We start from the raw sequence: 19,814 nt of genomic DNA, 5'->3' as shown, positions 1-19,814 counted from the left end.
CTCCTTTCGAACCTTTTGAGTTTCTGCGTCGGGCGTGCCGTGCATTTCTCCACTGAAATACTAAAAGCGGTGTTTTCCAGTGAGTCAACTCAGTGAGCTTGTTAGCTTTCTTTGTTGCTTGTGAACAATGCCGATTGACGATAACTGCAACTACTGAAAATCGGAGGAGAAGGTGCTGCGTAGGTGTGCTGGACACCCTCCGAGCAAGTCATATACCAACCAGTATTTACAGTCTTGCCAGCTACGATTTCTTTTGGAGGTGGAGTAGAAGCATAAACCAATCTTTATGGGTTCAAATTTAATAACAGCACCACCATGTGGTTGTTGTATTTGTCAAAACAATTTATTGTTTTGAAGTTTTATCAATTTTAATTTCTTTATACGCTTGCTCATAATACAGTCACCCTCGTTTATCGCAGTTAATTGGTTACTAACCCGACCGCGATGAAGTGAATTTCCGCAAATTAGGAGTCAATATTAATAAATGAAATGCTTTCGTAGATGGAGCATAGAAAGATACAAGCATAGATAGCTTGTATCATTCAGCTTGTAACCAATGTCCATTTGGCATCATTAAATGTTGATTGCTTTTATTTTATTTATAAAATGTTACATGTGCATTGAAAATATACTCCTGTTCAAGTTTCATTTTGCTTTTGTGTCTGCATTTGTGAAACACACTGGGACTGTGTGCATTTCACACCAATTATAAAATAGTCTCAAACAGTCCTATAAGCACACATTACATTTCCTCAGGAGAATGATGCTATTATCATTTGATACCTTCTTGTTCTTCGTATTTTTATTGTGTCATCTCGACTACAATAGTAAAAGTACTTCATAGCTGATAGAAAATATAATGAATCATTACATGTTCTATTCAGACTGTACACCAACATTACACAAGCTTCCTTTGGTATCCCTAAAGATTGAATGTTTCAGTGTAAGAACATAACAAAGCTAACAAAGGGGGGAAAATGCCTTTGCAGTAGTAGAGGAAATTGACCATTTGTCTAATGATTATAGAGCTGCAACAATTAATTGATGAATCAGTCATTGATTATCCACTTAACAACAACTATTTTGGTATTCGAGATATAGTTTTTTGACAGGGGTGATCACGAGATCTCGCGAGATTAAAATGTGGTGATATTTCTTGTTTAGAGAAAAGCTGTCTAGCGGGAACAGGTCAGTTCTTTCTACTGTTCTTTCATTATTAACTGAAAACCTGAATGAAAAGCAGGCTTGCGGGCACCTCATGTGGTCGTGGGGGCCTACCTGGTGCCCACGGGCACCACTTTGGTGACCCCTGAACTACAGCATCACTAAGGTGAATGATAATACACATGATATGGAAGTGGCAGTGCACCAGGCAGGATTGGAACTGCACATTAAGTGCTTTACACACACTATAATTCGAACTACCTCAGCTGTTACACCGTACCTCACTCTCGACATGTGTCTGTTTTTTCCATCGACGGTCTACAACTGGCACAGTATTATGTCCAAGCAGAAGCTGTAGTAAATTCCACATTTTTATCAAAGTTACTTAATATTTGTCATATCAAAATATGATCGTTACAAAAGACTTATAACAAAACATTTCATACAAGCAATTATTTCAAAACTTCCTGGTACGGCACACTAACCCTCATGGGAACTGTAGTTCTTTTCATGTAAACATCAAACTAATCTACTGCAATCTGCAATCTATTTTACATGTGTCTTTTCATAACTACAAGTCAATATAAATGGTAAATCGTAGTGACTAAAGCTGCCATAATTATTTTAACTTCTATAATTTTTACTTTTTGTTTCAATTTGTGGGGAAAAGTTCAAAGGATCAAAGCATCATGCTTAAGTCATGTAAGAAAGCCAACCTATTATCTTTGTGTTTTAGGAAAAACAAAATAGTCACACACATCAGCTTTGACTTTGGAAAACAGTGATCAACATTTTTACCTCTTTTCTGTTATGTTGCGAACCAAATTGTTTGTCTTGGGAACAGATTACTCGATTAATCTAAACATACTTCAGATTCATCGCCTAACAAAAGAATTGTTAGTTGCAGCATTAAATTATGATAAAACTTTGCCACAACTGTAATTCTCACTTGTGCCCTAATTTTTAGCTGACGTTTAAGCAACCAAATGGAGGACAATACGTTGTTTGTTCGGATAAAAAAAATTTGATTCACACTTGATGTTTGTGACACCACTGTCCCAACCCAGCACAAGCACCACAGATTTTTGAGCCAATGAGCACCAAGCTTTCATTGTTTCAGAAACACCCTAACCTGTGTTTCCTTCTTCTAGAAGTCTTGTGTTTCTGGTCCTGGGGTTGGCAAGGCTGACTAAAAATAGGTACTCTGTAACAATTCCCTGGAAAGGAAAACTGTTTAAGGACAGGGTGTCTGTGTGTTTGAGTGTGTGCGTGCTGGTGTGTCTCATAGGATTAGAAGACGATGGAAAACCCCGGTAAGAAACATTTCTTACATTTGGTGTAAATTTGAGAATTCTATTTAAGGTGCTCATTATAATTATAATAAAGCAAACTGAGCTTCTCTTGTCTTCATGCTCACTTTCTGTCAATATTTCGGTCATAGGTAGGGAACACATAAAACATATGTAGGTTGGCATTTTTAGGTCACCAGTTTAGCAAAGAAATTGGTCAATGAATAATTTTTAGTGGAATTGCATAATACAGACCCAGTTCATGCAAAGAAAATACAATTTCCTTGTTTTTTAATACAGCTGGAGAATATGTATGCAACACCTACACTGAATAAAAATATATATACCATGCTTTTTGTTTTTTCTGTGCAAACAAAGGTCTCTCACATTTGGTCTGATTTGTAAGATGTAATTTGCAACTGCACATTGTAATACTCCGCGTTTACAAACAGAGCCATAAATGTACATCTGTGCATTGTGGCTTACCTGTGCCTTTATTGCGATCAACAAAGCAGTATTTCAGTTCATACTCTTTTAGGATTTCATGGACCTCCTAAAACAAGAGAAAGACAGAGCATTATCCACAAGTTGTGATTTGAAACGGAAATACAATTTGAATCTGCTTATACGGTTAGGAATGTAAGTCTAACAGGCACTGAGAAATGATCAGGTTTAACAAAAAGCACTGATAAAAATTGCTGTTGTAAGCAGCTAAATACTAATGTATGTTTCAGTTGTGTAAATATTGTCATTGTGTTTTTGTTCCCACTGTTGAAACCTCTAATGCTGTTCTGTTGTTAATCTCAAACTTAATTACATCAAATACTATACTGCATGTAGTTTGAGGCGCAAGAAAAACAAGACCACTCTTAAAGGTTCATTATGCGACAACATCAAGGCGCTGGGTAAGCGACACTCCTCTCCTTCCAAACCCTCAGGCGTAGCTTGACGTGCACCGTGGACCGTTGTGATTGGTCGGCCTTTTTCAGTACATAATTTCTAGTATGCAACCTTTCCTGTGCAGTTGTCCTTCATTTATAGCGGTTAATTGGTTCCAGACACGGCCACGTTAAATGAATTTCCGCAATATAGGATTCCATGTTAATAAATGGAATTTCGCAGTTAAAGCATATAAAATCTGTTGATGATTTTCTAAATACGTTTTTCAACATTGTTTTTCAACAAGAACCTGCAGACTTGAAGTAACACCCCAAGTGTCACATTTACCCTCATATTATTCATTGTTTACACCACATGGCAATTCTTATGCTGCAGGGACTCGAGACGGCTGCTAGCTAGCAAGCTAACGCGCTAACAAGCTAGCGAGCTAACCAGTTAGCCTCAAATGTATTGCTTCTAAACTTAAGAAGCCAAAAGCTTACCACTTCCACATGGGATGGGCGAACATTTCTATCATGCCAGACATGCCATGGCTGACTTCATGCAGTGTTAAGGTAATGTAATGTCAGGTGATGTCTCAATGTTTTGTGTCATTACTGCTGTCTAGTGACCTGAATACTACATCACTTGTATTTCATTGTTTTGACTACTAATAGATCATCGTTTACCATGAAACAGCGACAATTAATTATTTAACTAATTAATTAATGTATTTATTTATTAATTGCTGGAAGCGTGATGGCGAGGGAGTGATAATCGAACTGCGATATCGTGAGGGACGACTGTATTTCCCTCATTCAAAAGCGCCATTTTTGAATCCGCCGAAACAAAAGACCCAAACTTATATAATACTTCCTCACCCACTTAAGGTTAACCAGATGTCCAAAAATTCGCTTCAGTTGCCATTGCTCACAACGACTATACAGGAAGCAAAATAGCTAGTCAACGAGAGCTGTACCTGCTCACCCTCAGGAAAACTCTGGGCCTCATTCACGAACATCTTCTTAAACGTCTTCTTAAGAACTGTACTTAAGAAGGCGCGGGTTGGAAACTGCGCCACATTCACGACACGTTCTTAAGTAGGGATAATCGTTCACACCGGTGTTCTTAGGTTGATGAATGCCAACGGGATGCACGTGCATGTGAGGCCTAATTTGCATAGGTCAGTGCCTATTATTTCTTATATAAGGTAAAAAATGTGCCGTGCACAACAGGCAGCTAGAGGCCAAGATGCCAAAGCGCAAGGGCAAGACTGAGGTGCAGCTTGCACAACAAACGAAAGAAAAACTTCAATTCTACAGAAATAGAGGCGCTTTTACAAGGAGTGACCGAACACAAGACCACCTTATTTTCAAGTGTATCCACCGGTCATCAGGCCATCCAAAAAGAGTCGGCATGGAGCACCATCGCAGGTGACATAAATGCCGTTTCCACGAAGAAACGCACCACCGCAGAGGTAAAAAAGAAGTGGTTTGACTTAAAATCAGAGTTAAAAAAAAAAGATTGCACTGCACCGGAGGGATCTGGAGGAAACGGGAGGTGGGCCATCAATCAGTGCAGGCCCCTCACAGGTGGATGAGAGAATCATCGCCATCATCGGGGAGACATCCGTCAGTGTGGTTCCAAACACCCAGGCCCTGGATACGGATGTGGACTTTTCATTTTTCATATCTGATTCTGAAGCTGGTGAGTCACATTTTGCTATTTTAACATTGTAAATGCCTTTCAAATTTATGCTGTCTTGTCTTTGTTACCAAACTTTGGGGCCTTTGTGGTTCTTTTATAATTCCACACTTCAAATTTAGACTTTTAATTCGGTTTTATTTATTTCTATCTTAACCCCTGCATCTCTTTCATTTGATTTCAGAGGACCTAGCAGGACGGAAAACACAGGCGTTAACAGAAGAACAAATCCCGACTCAGGCCCAAACCCCGACACAAGCCAGGACTCCGACACAAGTGTCTGCTTCCTCCCGTCACCCCAGAATCATCTTTGATGCTGTACTGGACAATCAACAACAAATAGCACACTCACTTTCTCAAACTGCCACTATACTCCAAACCATTTCGGAAACTCTACAAAATATTTACACAATCATGATGGAAAAATAAAGTCAAAATACATAGTTTGTGTGTGACAATTTAGTTTTTCTGTGGTTACATTTGATTGATTAGACGCTGCCTAATTAATACAGCAGCCCCGTGCTCTGGCTCAAGACGTGGCTGGGGCGCATGTCGTTATCTGAGGGTGCTACGTGCGCAATAGGCACACCACGTTTCATTGCGATGTTATGCAAGACGCAGCAGGTCATTATGATCCTGCACACCTGCAACAAGAGAGAGAATCAATTATTTATCCAGCTGACCAAATAAAACATATTTGCAATGGAGAATTCCTGGATTAATGAGAGCCTTCACAAACAAAGAATCAGAATGTTTGCCTCTTACTTTTTTGCCATTCCAAAGCATAAATAAACAAAAACCTAATATTAAATACTACAAAACCTACTGTACCTTTTCTGGTTTGTAGAGCAGCCTTCCACCTGCAGTGTCCAAACACATACAGCGTCCCTTGAGTATACCGATGGTGCGCTCCACGCAGGAGCGTGTACGTGTGTGCTTTTGGTTGTACATTTGTTCTTGTGGGGTCTGCGGATTATTCAATTTAAATAGGACTTAATTGGCAGAAAATATTTACATATTCTAATTGTGAAATTCCTTTTTTTTGGGGGGATGAATTGAGATTTGAATATATATTTATCGATGGAGTATATTTTAGTTGTTTTGATGATAAATAATTGTTGGGATATTTTATTTGCACTACATTTTTTGGGATCAGGTTGCAAAATCCATCATGAGGGCGATTGCGCATTGAAAGTGCAAGCTGTATTTGTGTGTAAGAGTCCTCCTAAGCATTCGTGGAATTTGTTCTTAGATCTAAGAACTGTGAGTTAAGAACACGTTTCTTGAATGCCAAAAATCTTCGTAAGAAGGCTTTACGAACACATTTGTGCGTAAGAACGTTTCATGAATGAGGCCCACTGTCCCTAGCATTTTGGCAGAGAACTGTAAGACACGAACTCAGCCCCCACCAAAGCGCTGTAATAGGATAAAGATGCCCTCAGAAGGGTCAGCATAGTGACTACACTGTACCATAATGAAGTTATATAGTTGTTGCAGTTCTGTGTTCGTCTTTGTTGTCAACCACTGAAACTCGTGACCTCCTCTGGTTTTCACAGTTTGCTGATTGCCACAACATTGCCGGGCTTCCATTCAAAGCCGAAAACAAATAAATAAACTTTGCAACACGCAAATAAACAAAGTGACATTACTGTTTTATTGAAATAACACTGGACACTGAAAACATTTCCATTGCTGTGGATCATATGATTGAACGAGACAAAACAATCAAAACCTACCTACAGCAGTCACACACCATTTGAGGACTTTGTGATATGTTTCTCATTTCAAGCCCACTAACCACAATCCAACCCACTCACAGCAAGCAGCTGACATGTTCCATATCAGGGATGGCCATGTAAGGCAGCCCACACAGACCAGCTCGGTGGCCCTTGAAAATCAGAACGCTGACAGCAAAAATTAGATAGTGAGAAGAAAAAGCCTGGATGTTTCTACTCACAGAGCCATGCAGTTCTGGTCAGGTCCTGATATGATCAGACATCAGTTTTTCCCCTTTGGTTTCTGTTTCAGTAAATTTAATTCTAATTACACCATGAATTTGATGTAGTAACTATACTGATAATGAGATACAATGTTGAGCATTTATATTAATAATGTGATATTTGATCTGGTTGTAAAGGCTGACTGCTTTAGCTCAAATATAACATTTTAAACGCTAAACAAATCCTAATGCATTCCAGTACGTGCTATATAACCTCTTCATTAAATTTAATGAGATGGTGTGCCGAAATAAAGTGAGAGTAAAATCCCAAAGATACTAGTTCTAAAAAGCTCCCCTGTGTCTCTTTGCACTGATTGAAAGTTACAACATGACTGGGCCGTGTGCTGACACTGGAGGGGATTCCTGACCAGGATGAATCCTGACATTCTGGGGTTTTTATGCAAACTTCTGTGCTTATACTGCGCTGAAGAGTTGTTTTTCACAGGCTTAACAGGTTGCACATATAAGCGCTGTGCAGAATACTAACAGAAGGAGAAGATTCTATTCTTTATTTTCCACATATCTGTTCCTCTACTATGGATGGGCGTACTAACTGATTCATAGTGAAATAGATATATGCAAAATTGTGTAAAATTGATTAATTGCACCTGTTCAACAATTCAATCCGGTCTGATTCGACTATCAATCTTGCTGTCGAATCATATAAAAATGTCATGTGAAGATTGTACCATTCTGACTACATGGATGATAAAGATAGTATAATTTGTGTTAATAAAGAATTAAAAATGGCATGTGTGTAACATAAGACGTATACTTACCACGCATTAATAAAAATCATCCACCTCAGTGACACAATCCAGAGGACCTGAGGTGAGTGCTTGCTTGAACGCTAGTAGGACAGTTGACATCGATGGAATTACTGTCTCATAATGGCTACTAAAAGTCAGTGTGGAAAAGGTTAATGATGACTCCAGAAAGTTAAATGCAACTTGCATCAGCAGCTTCTTACATATGACATGACAACAACCAACAGGTAAGTCTGTTACGCCACCTTCATTTTATATCCCAACAGTGAATTTTAATACTAGAAATGAGGCTGCTAACTGAGAGTTTTTCATATTTTATGTGCAGTTTTCCAATGCGTGCCGACTGTGTTTCGGTTTCGCTCATCTTGCTTTCTGTGCCACTAAATAAATAAACGTACTGTTGTTGCACACCTACCATGCTTATTTGTTTATCTGAGTGTTTTAGCCTGCTTCTTTGGGGTGGAAAAAGTCGCAAATGAGATCTGTTTATTTGTCAAGATTGTCATTAGCTGCGCTCTTAAAAAAACCCCTGACTATGAGCCAACTATGGACAAAATCTAACGAATCAGATTCAACTATGAAAATCCTAAGTCAGAGACAGCCCTAAACATGACATCAGCTATGTGTAGTTGATTCACAAAGACATCTAAAATGGCAAACCTCTGAGCAGCATTACTATTATAACACAACAGAATTTTGGTAATCTTTCACATAAATTTTAAATTCCGAATGTCATTCATCCCAAGATTCTAGAGGCATCATATATTTTTGTAAATTGTTTTATGTCAGGGTCCTGTTTGTCGGTGTACACCCACTACTGTAGATGCATATCAGGACCTCGGAGACTGATAAAGACACCATTTTGTATTAACCCTTGTAGGAAGCACACATACAGTATGTACAGTGTAGTTGTTTGAAGTACAGCGCTACCCAGAGCACTAGAATTGAGTCCATGCTTGCCAAACATTAAAGCTGCTGTCAACTTTGGCCACTGGCCAATAAATATACATATACATATAGTCTTACCACTAAAATGTCAGCGGTGAGAAGATGTCAAAATGGAGAAGTATGTGAGAGTTGTCGATCCAATAAATAGGAACTTTACCTTTAAAAACCGCCCTGACGGCACCATTGATAAGGGTAGAGTCATAAGTCTCCTTTGTAAAACGGAAGTGTGAGTGCAGCTAACGTTAAAAGAAAAGAAGTTAGCAATTTAGTGAACCATAGCAAAGCTTTCGACAAACTAAACTCGAGCGAACACCACACGCAAGATCAAGTCTGCGACCAACAGGCTGACAAATGTTCTTGACAAGTGGATAGCGATGAACTGCACATAGTGGAAGACGAGGTTTTAACAGAGGTGTAATACTTAAGTTTTCACAATACTACATTATGCTGTGAGATACATTCATTTGGCAAACTCAAATGAGAACGTTACACAAACTACTCCGTTCGCCCACGTACTGTACAGTATCCTTCCACTGACTTGAGTGCCCAAAAAAATAATCCCACACATTGGTAAGTTACTAACAATTACACCACAAGTCTCTGCTTTTGTATTCAGTACAGCTGCAATATAACCCATTATGGGGCCAAAGAAAGTGCAAGTGCCAGTATTTTGATGAAGGTGAGAAACACTATTGAATTATTTATATTCATTCTTTGTTTTCTGCACGTAATACTACATTTTCATACTAAACAAGTTTTTTGTATATGTTTTAGGGTGTCTGGAACGGATTAATTGGGTTTACATTGTTTCCTATGGAAACAAATTGTGTCAGTTTTCATACAAATTGGTTTTAGACAGACCCATTGGAAAGGATTATTAACAAAAACCGAGGTACCACTGAAGCAGTAGCAAAGGTGTGCTTTGCGCTGAAGGTTCATATGAAAGGTTTTGCATTTTTACACCATTTTAACAGCCAAAGTGTTTCAGTGAGTGCTGAGTTTTGGGTTTTTGTCTTTGGATTTATTTTAGACCAAAACTTACTTTTCAGTTGTAATGTTATAAATGAGGTGACCAATAAACAAAGGGACACTCAGAAAACATGAAAAGAGTTCAGGTTTGCATTAATGTGTTAGAGATGGGGGGACTGAGGTATTAAACACTCTGCATGGCCTCCTTACCAACAGTGACAGTGTCCTTGACCCACTGACTGTGAGATGCTGCAGGCAGAGAACTCAAGATGAGGCCCAGGCTCCTGAGCAAGAGTAATGCTGCTAATGTAGTTATGTCATGTATCCCAGAAGTAGTGAACTACTATACAATATCCCCAAAAAGGTGTGCTGAAAAGCAGGATAGTAGAAGTCAGGTATTTTGGGAGCCTCTACGAAGGATGTGTGTGTGTCTTCTTTCTGTTTGAAGGCTCCAGATAGACGCAGAAAGCGTCACTTGCCCATTAAAAAAAGGCTGTCAGAGAAGCTTCTGAAAAGTGCAAGTACAAGTTCAAGTGCAGTGCAGTGCAAGCTCACACAAGAGGAAGCATTCATGCTTTGTTTTTCATTTTTATTTTTCGCTCAAAGACCCATACTGTACACTTACTGTATGCCATTTAGTGAGAAGCTTGTTGATTTGATATCTCAAACACAGCCAGGCGGCTGAGGGAGGCAGATGGCTTGCCCACAGACCGGCCTGATGCTGCTACCAGTCAGTGTGAACTCCACCACTGCCTCACCCGCAGCGCCAGCCTCAGCTATCCATCTCAGCATGGATCCCGCCCTGAAGGCATGCGTTCAGAATAGAGGTTATTTTCCCTGCTGAGGCAACATTCACCCCTCCTCACATGTCAATGTCCACACCACAGACGTTGGGTCAAAACAGCACAGAGGAGCAATCATTTCTTTGTAGTTGGCTTCCCATTGCAAGGGGTGGAGTTTGCAGTATTATTTGAAATTATGGAATATCTGCTGTGTTTTGACTGTTACAGTTTTTGAGGAGTCAACATGTACTCCTCTAAAACTATGATTTCATAAAAGCTGGAAACCTAGCGGAAAATGTATAGCAGTTGATATCTGCCTGGACGTCATCCTCACAATCTTCACTTGCCGCAACTACTGCTCACTATCCCTGTGACATCACCTAGGTTAACAGGGCATCCTCATTAGGACACACTAGAGTCTGCTACTGCTTTGAATTTCTTTAAATACAACACACCCTAAATATTTTTCTTCGCTCTTCACACGCTCTTCTCTTTCTTTTGGATTAAAAGTCATAAAAAAATCACCTACAGGGTTAATGCTTTGATGCTGGCTGAACAGAACTCGAGTGAGGTCTCACAAGATTCGCTGATACCTCACTTGATGTCATGCCTGGTGCAGGTCCGACCTCCAAGTACCCGGAAAAGTCTCCCATGCACACACTGGGAGACTATGCAAACGGAACACACGGATCTTCTGGACTGTCTAGAGTCCTACGCAGAACACACAACCTCATCAAGGACAGCACACATCCACAACACTCATTATTCACACTCCTACCGTCAGGCAGACGCTACAGGAGTTTGAAGTCCAGGACCACAAGGCTGACAAACAGCTTTTACCCACAGGCCATCAGGCTCCTCAACGAAGCACTCGCACACGCCGCACGCAACACACGCACACACTCATAGCACTTTATTTATTTATTTGTATTATTTATTTGTATTAATGTCTCTTCTGTTGTTGTTGCTTAATTTATTGGTATATATGTTTATGTGTTTATGTTTCTTATGTTCTTACTCTTTCATTTGTTTTCTTTCTTTTCTTGGGAGAATGAACAGAATAAGATTTTCATTGCATGGTATAACTGCTGTTGTACTATGCACATGACAATGAAACTCTCTTGAATCTTGATGTGGTAACCACTCACACACCGTGTGGCCGTGGTTTTAGACATAATAATGCAAATTTGAGCTCCCATATAGTTCACTGTGTAACAAGAATAGGTTTTTTTTGTTCCAGGATTACTCCTATACAGTTGTAATTAACTACAGCAATGTCCCAGAGATTTTGTGACGTCTACAAACATCTACAATACATTGACATGTTCATAGTTAAGTGCAATATCACATGTGGCAGGTCCATTGTGACAAAGGTAATGGATGCTGCCCAGTAAGACCAGGCATATTTCATGACCATATGCTACTGACACAAACTCACTCACTCACACACACACACACGCACACACATGCACACACACGCACACACACGCATACGCATCATGTAAAGCTGGAGAAGAGGTGGGTGGAATCGGAGATGCTCAGGTACACAATGTGTTGTCAAAGTCTTTCCCATACATTCATTTCTTTGTGGCTGCCCGCCACTAGTTAATTTTGACTGCCACAGATCAATTTGTCACTACCTATTAAGAATTCTCCATGTTTATGAACATTTATACAGAGACTCTTATAAGTGTCACTTCCGGCTTCCGGTTGTCTATGATCTACCGGTACAGAAGTACATTGCCGTTGTAAGTTTTATAATGCTTTAAGAAATATATTTGAAGCATTAATGGCTTCTCCTAAGTGTGTGATGTTTTATTGATGTTCTGATATCATTGTAGTCGGAATGACAGCTGTGTTCATTTAGTAAATAGCATCTGACTGCTAAATGAATTAGCGGTTATGGCTGATTTAAGACTACAGTTTAATTGACACTTTTAATATGCAAGTATATTTACTGCCATTGTTTATATTAATATTCAGTTGTATGCATATAAGATGGAGACTGAGTTTATTTAACTAAAGTAATGCACCGTATATACACTACAAAATCCACAATTAAAGCTGATGAGTCCATCAGAAGACTTTGTGTTCTCTGAACCCCAGAGTGGTCAATAATTCCATACACCACTTTCAGAGTTTAATACTCAACACTACCTGTTAGCCCTTCTCATAAAGACTTTATTATGGGACTCATCCGGGGGGAGAAAGAATTAAAAAAAAAAAAAAAAAGACATGCACATGCGTCACGGCCAATTACATAAATTCTACAATGACATCATCACACCACACTTTTAATGCAGCCAAGTGGGAAACAGTGTGTCCGATTTGCATTTTCAGTTTATCTTTATTTAACAAACCAATGGATGCATAGATCCTATAGATAGATCTAGGAAACATGTTTAAATGGTACAGAATAACAGAAAAAATTAAAGTGCGGTTGTTGGACAAATATACTATACACTTTACAAAACTGCAAATGGGAGGAGGGTGCACAGAGAAAGGGAAACTGGTTCAATTTGTGCAATAGCTTTCATACTGTATTTATATCATGTGGGTGGGTTTAAATAATGCTATCGCTCACAGTTCAGTCTTGATACGCCAGCATTAGATATTGATACTGTCTCTGTCCAATGTCCGAGGAAAGGCTGACTGCATGTGACGGTAATCTAATGTCATGTCTCAATAATGGAACATTACTCATGCCTTGTGGCCAGAATACTACATATACCTTTGTCTTTCAATATTTTTGGACTGATAATAGGCCATAGTCAACCACGAAAGAGTGATTTAATTAATTTTTGAAAAACAGCGATCGAGCGAGGGAGTAATAATCGAACCTCAATCTTGCGAGGGAAGACTCTATAATGCTCCATTTCAACACTCTAAACATCCATTGTAAATATTTTACAAACGTCATGTTTTAACAGTTTGTTGGTCTGCAAATCTTTGTGCCACGTATTTTATTAAGAGCGAACACTTTCAAAACCAACAAACAATACAGCTGCTCATCATTACTTTTTTTTTTTTAACTTGCCAAGTGCTAAAAATATTGACTATTGTATATAATGTTTTGAGTTGATGCTTTACAAAAGATGAGTCTGATTTATGTATAGTTAATGCACAAGAGGGCTGTTTTTTTTCCAAATGTTGGTTCAATATAATCAATATAATGAATATACTGATTATTGCTGTATTATTGTGTGATATTATCATTGGTAAAACATTTTGATAATTTTGCATTGTAGCTTATTGTGCTATTTTAGCCCCTAGAAACCGGGGTGTTCTAAGATCAGACTGTGTAAGTGTTTGGAAACCGTACATTCATTTCCAATCAGAAGTTTACATATGCCTATCATGGGAATTAATATCATATTAATGATTTATTTGGGGCAGCACAGTGGCCTTGTGGTTAGCGTCTGCCTCACAGTGTGGAGTTTCAATTTAAAATCTCTGTTGGAACATCTGTTTGTGGACTTTGCATGTTCTCCCTGTGCTTTCCAGGTACTCCTCCTACATCCCCAAAACATGTTAGGCTAGCTGGAGACTCCAAATAATCAATAGCGGTGTTTCCCACAGGAGTGCAATCTATCTGTGGTGTTAGGTTGCTGCCTGCTGCCAGTGGTACTGGTGCACTGTACACAGTAAATGGAATCATAAGAATTCTTCAGCATCTCGACAGCTGACAGTGATCCCAAATACACATCAAAACTGCTTTTGGCATTGACAGAGCAGGCTAACATTAAGGAACATTCTGGAATCGCCTTCTCAAAGCCTCTGCCCAAACCCAATTGAACATTTGTGGGCTGTGCTTAAAAGCTGCGTCGCTGCCAGGAAACTAATTGAAATGAACCAATTCTGCCAAGAAGAGTGTTCAAATATCTAGTTAGAATTACACCATAAACTTGTTGATAAAACAGCGTCTGGTCAAGGTGAAACTTGCCCAGGGACATTTAACCATACTGTACATTAATGGGTGTGCTGCTTTGATGATTACTTCACAGGTTTGCACATTATTATCAGCTCAACGTCAAAACACTTCATGTATAGCGCTGGCATTCAGCTAATGTGCTTTCTATTCCAAAGCTCAAGTGAGTGAACTAATTATCAGTAGTGTTAGCACACTGTATGTAATGTTCAACAATATTTTGTGTTATGAGGCCATGGAAATCTCACATAAATGCAACTATAACGCTGACTGTCCTTTCATAACACACTATTTATCACCGCACTCTTCTCCGTCGTTCCAATTCCCTAAATGTGCACAGTGATGAGGACGGTCATAAAAGCCATATGTCTTACAACTCCAGCACAAACACACACACACACACACACACACACACACAAAGACAAAGACAAAATAGTTCACTAATGGGGCAGCAGGTCTAAGTGATGAGTCAGACAGATGCTCATTCCATCAAACAATACGAGACAGTGATGACATCCTTCCATATCTATAACCTCATAGAAGATACTGTTAAGACCATTAAATTCGTATGTAAGAGAAACCAAAGACACTCCAAATGGCATTTGGCATTGCAACCTTCAATAACACTAAGTTGTTATTACTGACTAATGCTTTATTCCTAATTATACTTTACATCACCAGTAAGGAATATTTTTCAAACTAACTTGCACTAGAAGAAGCCAGTGCAGGGCTACCTTCACACTGCAGGTCCATTCTGATTTTTTTGCTCATATGTGACCTGTATTCGATTTTTTCATGTCCATGTGAACAGTAAAATCCAGATTTTTTTCAAATGCAACTCAGGTTTTTGTGCCATCAAAATCATTTTGAAGCTGTTAGAATTCGCTCTTCAACAATAACCAGCAGAGGGCATCTGTAATTCAGTCCTAACTCATTTCCTGGTTAAAGAAGAGGCAGGCAACAAGCTCTTTTCAAAGGCAGCATTTGTTTTCTGACATACTCATTTCCCAACTCATTAGTTGCAGTTGTTTATTTAGATTTTTTTTATTTACAGAGAGTAGATTAGATAGAACTTTATTGATCCCTTGGGCATGTGCCCTAAAGGTAATTAAGGTTCCAATAGCAGCAAAAAGATAGCACATAGAGTAAACAGGTAAAAATAAAAAATAATAATAAAGTAAGAATTAAAAATAACCACCAATAAATCTAAGCTACACCCAAATTCCCTGCAATAACCTTTTACGTGTTTTTTCGTTCTGTTTTATTTCACTTTTTATTTTTAGTTGTTTTTTAAACATTGGATTTTATTTTCATTCATTCATTTTCTATACCGCTTGTCCTCATTATGATCACGGATGAGCTGGAGCCTATCCCAGCTGACTTTGGTCACCAGTCAATCACAGGGCACATATCGACAAACAAACATTCACACTCACATTCACACCTATGGACAGTTTAGTCTCTATGTTAGTCACCTAAGATGCATGTTTTTGGGATGTGGAAGGAAGAAGCAATACCCGGAGAAAAGTTACACACGCACGGGGAGAGCATGCAAATCCACAAGATGTTCCAGACATTCCAGGCCTCAATCTCCTGACTGTCTCATTCTTATTTAAAACAATTCGTTGTGTAAAAACGTACACAACAATACTTTATAAATATACATATCAAAATCTTTTAAATATTAGAAGTCAATTGAATGATAAAACTGTTAATTTTCCTGAAACTAACTCAAATCCATCCATAGCCCAAACCCAGAGAGTCACTCTGAATGTCCTTTCTATAAACCACAGTTTTAAATGTCCACAATGATGTACACAGTGGTTCTGCTACTTAAGAGCCAGACTGTGAGCTACTGTTAATTAACCGTACTGCGGCTGGTCAGTACGTCACAGCATCCAAGATCAGATTCTGACTTACTCCTTTCAATATTTGGACAGATTTATAGTATGTGCACAATCAGCACGGAAGACATCGTGCCGCTCTGCTCAGGCTCCCAACACACATCACACTGTTTCTGACCTACTGTACAGTTCAGACAATGTGGAGACTGCAGTGAATGAAATTCAGCTTCACCTAATCCAGTGTTAGGTTTCTATCAGAACACCTCTTTCATACACCTTTTCACCTAAAGCAGTCCTGTATAGATCTGCACTGTGATGAATGACAAAAGAATAAATCATACATTTCAGTATTGAAATGTACAAACTGAAGCTGTGAGGTCAACAATAACTCATTCTTGCTGATTCTACTGTCTACTGTCATCATTCGATTCATTTTTTATATGCTACAACAACCAAACATAATTACAGTCGTTCCTCGCCACTTTGCGGCTTCTCTCCATCACGGCTTTTCAAAACTATACTAATTAATAAATCATACTTTTTTGTGGTTCAATACGGTCTATTATTTGTCAACACACATACACATTTAGGCTAATACATATCGTTAATAGGTTTTAGCATTGTTAGGAATAAAAATGTCTACATGAACTAAAATACAAATACAAAGATGGTGCCATACTATTCCACACTTGTCACTAGGTGTCAGTAATGTTATTGTAATATTCACGAGGCACGCAATCACCAGACTCGATCACCGGAACAACAGGCTTTTATTGCAGGCTTGAATTATCTCACAACAGGCACAATAATCCCTCATAAAAACACAAGCTACTGTTGCGGCCGTAACCCGTGGCAAGCTGAAACTCAACTCTGAGCCTCTGATGTCACTTCTACTCACTCTGCACCCCTAGGGAACACATTTATAGCAACACACAAGCACAAGTCTTATTTATGTCATAAATACCTTATTTACTCTCATTATGTCCACTATATTGGGTAATACGAGTGTAAAGGTCACTATAGGAGTGTTCATGCCTAGAGGGCTCTAATAATGCTAACAAAAATGTATTTAGAAGGCTGGCAACAGGTTTTCGATGCTCTAACTATGAAAAATCATCCATTTGTAAATAAGGAATCTTATTTTGTTGCAATTCACTTGTGGCAGTCAGGTCTGGAACCAATGCAAAAACTGGAAACTGCAAAAAAAAACGAGGGATTACTGTACTTCTCATATTCCACAGGCAAAAACGTCAAGTATTTAGTGGCATCACATTACACTTGAGCGATAACAGGAAGCTGCTGTTTTAAACCTTTAAAACTTTTTTATGTACATTTCCAATAAAAGGTATAAGAGTGCGTTTACACTAGTTGTAATACTTTATGCGGTCTGGTTTGCATTCACACTTGTATTTCTGGCAGCGGACCAAATAATCAGCGAGCCCCAATTGTACAGAAAATGTGACATTTACATTGTCCAACAAATGTCAGCTACTAAAAATGTTGCCATACTAAAAGGGAAGGTCCTGTGAGTGTATGTGACCCGGAAGACGTCTCGTTTTGGGTGTATGAGCAGTAGCGGAGCTTTGGGGTGGCCAGGGGTGGTGGCCACCCCTGGTCACTCTCCGGTCACTGCACTGGCCATCTATACAATTCAGGTATCAACTTATTGCGACCCCTATGTGAGTAATGGTCTCACTTTGGCCACCCCAATGAAAAATTTCTGGCTACGCCACTGTGCATGAGGTCGTCGGACAATGTACATGTCACACACACACTCTTAACTGCGACCATGATTTGGTCAACTGACAAAAATAAGTATGAATGCTCACCAGACCACACTAAAGTGACCACCGAGTATTTGTTTTACATTTTTGGTCTGGACCATAGTACTGGACTACACAAGTGTGACACAACGAAACATACTGGCAGAGCAATCGGACTAGAGTTCGTTTTAACCAGACTAAAAATGGCAAGTGTGAACGCACCATTAGTTAGTTAAGATGATGGGATAGTATCACACAACATTTTAAGCACCGTCAACTACTCGTTAAACATATGACATATTAATAATATATGTGCAGTATGATCTATAATCTTTGCCTACTATTAATATAATTACTTTGGGGGATTAAAAGTGCAATTGCCACCTCAAAGTAAACCATTGCGCACCATGGGCGCACAGCAAATATGTTGGTTCTTCAAACTTGCAACTCATCTGTCTACTTTTACTTTGCCTTTGTCAGCAGTAAACACAAAAGTACCTGGTTAGTTGTGTCGGGCGGGAGGTTCTTAATGAGGATTTTCCTCCTGTTGCTCAGCTCCTGGCGAGTTTTGGCGAGCCTCTTCTCTATCTCCTCCGGCTCCAGCTCCGGCAAGTCACGGAGGCTTGTCCATGGCTCCGAGGGCTGCGCTGTCGCCGCTGCTGCCGCCGCCGCCACCTCTTCGTCCTCCGGCTGTTGGCTCTCGGGGCTGTTCATCGCCGGAGAAAGTGCACTCTCCGGGACTAGAGAGGAGTGGAAGCTCGGCGGCTGGATGGATGAGGCTGCCGCCATTTTGGATGTCTGCGAGGAGAGTGAGCAGGGAGCGGCAGAAAGCAGGTGGGAAGTGTGTGTGCGTGCGTGTGAGTGTGAAAGAGAGCGTGTGTGTGTGTTAGTGAAACTTGATTTATGAGATGTCAAAATTGCATTATATGTACTGTACTGTTTCGCCACCCCTGATGTAGTCAACACTGTATTATACATGCAAAACTTATAACTGAATTAGTAAGCACAATACTATTAAAAATAGTAGCTTTTTTAAAGAAAATTGACATCCATCCAGACATCAATTTTCAAGACCACTGGTTCTCAAATGGTAGTACCAGTAGAAGAGTTGCCATCACTGAGCTCTGCAGATGTAGCTCAACTTCCCATAGCTGTACTTGCTGTACTTCTTTCGACTGCAAGAGACTGACTCAACAGCGCCTCTGCTGGTTGCAGCGAAGTAGTGCACTCCTTTTTGCCTCCATTGCTTCAAGGCAAGAGTAATCAACAATCAAATCAAGATAACTGACCAAATTCTTCACGACAAATTCATTAGATCATCAATGATTTATCATTAAACTTGTATTAAAATTAAGCTAACTACACTTTTCAGTTTCCGGTCCAAGGTACAACTGTACAATGTGCGTGAATTGTCATTGTAATTCTTTACATCGCACCAGCTATGTCTGCTGTGTTGATGGATTACTATGGATTACAAGGACACGCTCACAATTTGTGAAGCAAATGTAAGATATAATGTATGCATTTTGTTTGCATACAGGGATTTTTTAAAAATATATAATTTACATTGGTTAATGGGAAATAACAACAAAAACAAAACCGTTGTTGTGTTCTTAAATCTATCAATATACACTTCATATGAAAGTAAAACAGATTTAAAGAATCCAAAAATGTGCTCTTACCTACAAAATTAATTAATTGGGCAAGATCTCTGACCTCGTTTGTAATATATAAAACATTTTCTTAAAAGTTGCACATAAACAATAAACATTTTAGTC

At 39.2% G+C, this 19,814-nt stretch overlaps 1 protein-coding gene across 3 annotated transcripts in view; it reads right to left on the bottom strand.

The window, feature by feature from the left end:
• The window catches only part of raver2 (ribonucleoprotein, PTB-binding 2), a 79,051-nt gene extending 59,897 nt beyond the window's left edge, over window positions 1-19,154 (bottom strand). For 2 of the 3 annotated variants that reach the window (XM_054790534.1, XM_054790535.1), the window contains exons 1-2: window positions 18,535-19,154; window positions 2,940-3,006 (exon numbers count right to left, since the gene is read on the bottom strand). In XM_054790534.1, the coding sequence (XP_054646509.1) occupies window positions 2,940-3,006; window positions 18,535-19,014 (547 nt within the window). In that variant the 5' untranslated portion in view covers window positions 19,015-19,154. The remainder of the gene's footprint in view (window positions 1-2,939; window positions 3,007-18,534) is intronic. The other variant, XM_054790533.1, reaches the window with a different exon arrangement.
• Window positions 19,155-19,814: the final 660 nt, after the last annotated feature.

The sequence above is a fragment of the Dunckerocampus dactyliophorus genome, chromosome 10 (genome assembly GCF_027744805.1).
Source record: "Dunckerocampus dactyliophorus isolate RoL2022-P2 chromosome 10, RoL_Ddac_1.1, whole genome shotgun sequence".
Taxonomy (NCBI): Eukaryota; Metazoa; Chordata; class Actinopteri; order Syngnathiformes; family Syngnathidae; genus Dunckerocampus; species Dunckerocampus dactyliophorus.
The sequence above is the reverse complement of the archived record's forward strand: the minus strand, read 5'-3'. Positions and strand labels throughout refer to the sequence as shown.